This window comes from Zea mays, chromosome 1 (assembly GCF_902167145.1).
Source record: "Zea mays cultivar B73 chromosome 1, Zm-B73-REFERENCE-NAM-5.0, whole genome shotgun sequence".
Lineage (NCBI taxonomy): Eukaryota > Viridiplantae > Streptophyta > Magnoliopsida > Poales > Poaceae > Zea > Zea mays.
Window position 1 is genome coordinate 203,246,862 of NC_050096.1, and position 2,998 is coordinate 203,249,859.

The 2,998-nt window shown below is 54.9% G+C and overlaps 1 protein-coding gene across 1 annotated transcript; it reads right to left on the reverse strand.

The window, feature by feature from the left end:
• Positions 1-232: 232 nt before the first annotated feature.
• Positions 233-1,802, reverse strand: LOC100272526 (Class I glutamine amidotransferase-like superfamily protein). Its single transcript, NM_001146995.3, has one exon. It carries the CDS (start codon positions 1,737-1,739, stop codon positions 474-476), a length of 1,266 nt encoding a protein of 421 aa, NP_001140467.1. The 5' UTR covers positions 1,740-1,802; the 3' UTR covers positions 233-473.
• Between the last annotated feature and the right edge of the window lie 1,196 nt (positions 1,803-2,998).

A 2,998-nucleotide genomic window follows, 5' to 3' on the forward strand; every position in this document is an offset into this window, starting at 1 on the left:
CTGTCATTGAACGAGATGAGCTCAAATCAAAAATGATCGCTGCAGTCACTTCTGGAATACCATCGTGATGCTATTAAGAGGATGTTTGGTTTCTCGGACTCAAGTTTAGATATAGTATTTTTATAAAACTAATTACCAAGATGAACATTAAACGACGAGAAGAATTTATTAACACTAAATAATTTATAGTCAGCGAATACAAATGTTTATTGTGGCATCACATAAACGAATTATGGACTAATAAGGTTTAATAGATCTGTCTTATCGTTTAGTCCTAATCTATATAATTAGTTTTATAATTAGACTATATTTAATACTTCTAACTAGTATCCACGACTAAAGTTATCGTCCAATAACAATAGCCATTTGGCTTAACAACATTTGGCTTAACAACATTGATTTATCGTCCAATAACATCATGTATTTGCTATACTTCACGCTCAGTCTTCATTCTGCAGATTCATTTTCGGGTGCTAACCCTGCAGCTTGGTGTCAAGCACCTCAGAGCAGATCTTGCCCATGGTTTGGTAGAAGGTGGCGAGGTCGGACAGCTGGTTCACGCTCATCTCCGCCATGAGTGCCCGCGCCGCCGCCTCGCGTACGCCGTTCACCTTGACGCTGTTGAGGTACCCCGACGCGTTCCGCGCCGTGGCGCCCATCTGCTTCAGCCGCTTCTCCTGCCACGCGCTCACCGACGCCGTGTTCGACTCGAGGAACTCGGCGCCGGCTTCGTGGTCGCGCTTCTCCGCCGGCTTGGTGTGGCTGCCGGATAGGTACATGTCCATGGCGAGCGAGAAGCTCCGGGGGATGACCTTGCGCCGCCTCATCATCTCCTTGCTCAGCTTCGGTGACGCGGGGAGGGGTGCGCTGAGGGGCAGGTGCGGCGGAGCCGCCGTCTTCTCCTGGTACGCGACCACGGCGCGGACGAACTCCTGGTACGCCCTGGCGCAGCCGGGGTAGTCGAACTCGTCGGAGCCGGGCTTGCGCATGCGCTCCGGGTGGAACTGGAGGCCCACGATGAACCTGCCCTCGCCGGGGTTGTACGTGTCCGGGTCGTAGAACCCCTCGACGAGCCCGTCCGGTGCGATCGCCATGGGCACGAACCGCTGCGCCAGCCGCCGCACGCCCTGGTGGTGGTAGCTGTTCACCATCAACTGCGCGCCGTCAGCGAGATCGCGCGCGAACCACTCGTGCAGCGGCGTGCCGGACAGGACGCGCACCGGGTGGCGGTGCCCGTCGTAGTCGCCGTAGTTGATGTGCTGGACCTGCGCGGCGGGCCGAACCAGTTCGTGCTCCAGGTCCTGGTACAGCGACCCGCCGCAGGCGACGTTGAGAACCTGCGAGCCGCGGCAGATGCCGAGGTAGGGGATGTTGCGCTCGAGGCAGCGGCGCGCGAGGCGGAGCTCGATGGAGTCCTTCTCGCGGTCGATGGCCACGTCGCTCGGGTGCAGGCGCCGCATGGCCTCCAGCTGCTCCGGAGAGAGCGAGCCGTCGGCGTCGTCAGCGGACTCGTAAAGGGACGGGTCGACGTCCTCGCCCTCGCAGAGGAGCACGCCGTGGATGGGCTCGAATGAGTCCAGCAGCGCGTCCACGCCCGCCACGCGCGGCACGATCACCGGCACCGCGCCGTAGCCCACGATGAGGTCCAGGTGGTACTCACCGACGAAGTCGACGAACTTGTTCTTGCGGACAGTGCGACGCGACACGATGAGAACGCGGGGGGCGACGCAGGAACTCATGGCCGGCGCCTCTCGCAGCGCGCGATCTTTCTTGTGGTTAGCTAGCCTAGCGAGGTTGGTTTCTTGGATCTGATGAAACGGGAGGACGATGGGTGTCATATTTATAGGATGCGATCGAGTCGAGAGTCCTTAGCTGGCCGAGTTCAGCCTTATCATGACGACTCCGAACTCCGAAGTGGCGAAGTCCGAACTGAACGTTTCCTTAATCCTGGTGACGTGTGTAATCCGAATCGGCAGGTGTCTATATGCGCCGCCTTATACAGGGGTCATCTCCGCCTTAGTAGTTAGTGCTGGGATAATGGTGCGGACTTTTTAAACTGGTACGTACACGGTCCAAAATTAGTAATAGTCTCAAACACGCTTCAGCACCGGACTAGCATGACTCGAAGTAGATATGAAAATTTCGACCTATCAAATCATCCCAGAACCTACAACAGGAGCATGACGTTGAAGGAGTAGATGTCAGACTTGACGCCGAGCATACCTGCCATTGGTACTCCGGATCGATGTAGCAGAAAGTTCTGGCGGTGAATGTCACCTGGTAGTGTGTCACGATATCGGCGACGGACGGTGGCCTCAGCCGTGCCAGCCTGATGTCGCTGATCTTGCTCAGCATAGTTGTGGTCCGATGTTCCCAGCTCGAGGTCCTAGACTCCCGGTGCACCTGCGGCTCGGGCTTGGTCTGGTGCATGAACAACCCTATGGCGAAATCGACTCAGCACACCTCTGCAGCTCCATGGCCTTCTATTTGGTCATCAATGCCTCACTCGAGTCGCTGGAATCGTCTTTGTCGGTTATATCACAGAGAAGGGCATTATTGTCTTCATCTCGGTCATCCTCCGTGCAGAGGTTGAGATCAAGGCTGTCCAACATCGTGACAGGTGAAGACGAGAAAGCTTTTGGGGAGGAGAAGGAGAAACTACCGAACAGAGGAAGAAGAATAGCAAGGTATGGAGGTGTCTATTCTCCTTTTCTATTCCGTTTGTTACAAGGCAGTCTCGCCAATATATGCCATTCGAATGGGTCACACACATAATCATGTATTACAGCCAAATCGGTCCAACAAGCCTAAACTCAAGCTTCAAATATCCAGCACGCCAGCCACCAGAACTACTCTGCATTCTCCTGTTGTTCTTCAGTCACAATTGTGACAGGACCCCCCATCGAAGAACCATCTGCCCCCAAGATCGATACTGCAGAAACCATGCCTTCAGGACATTGAAATCCTCCCATGATGCCATCTCTGGTGGTAGCCTAGT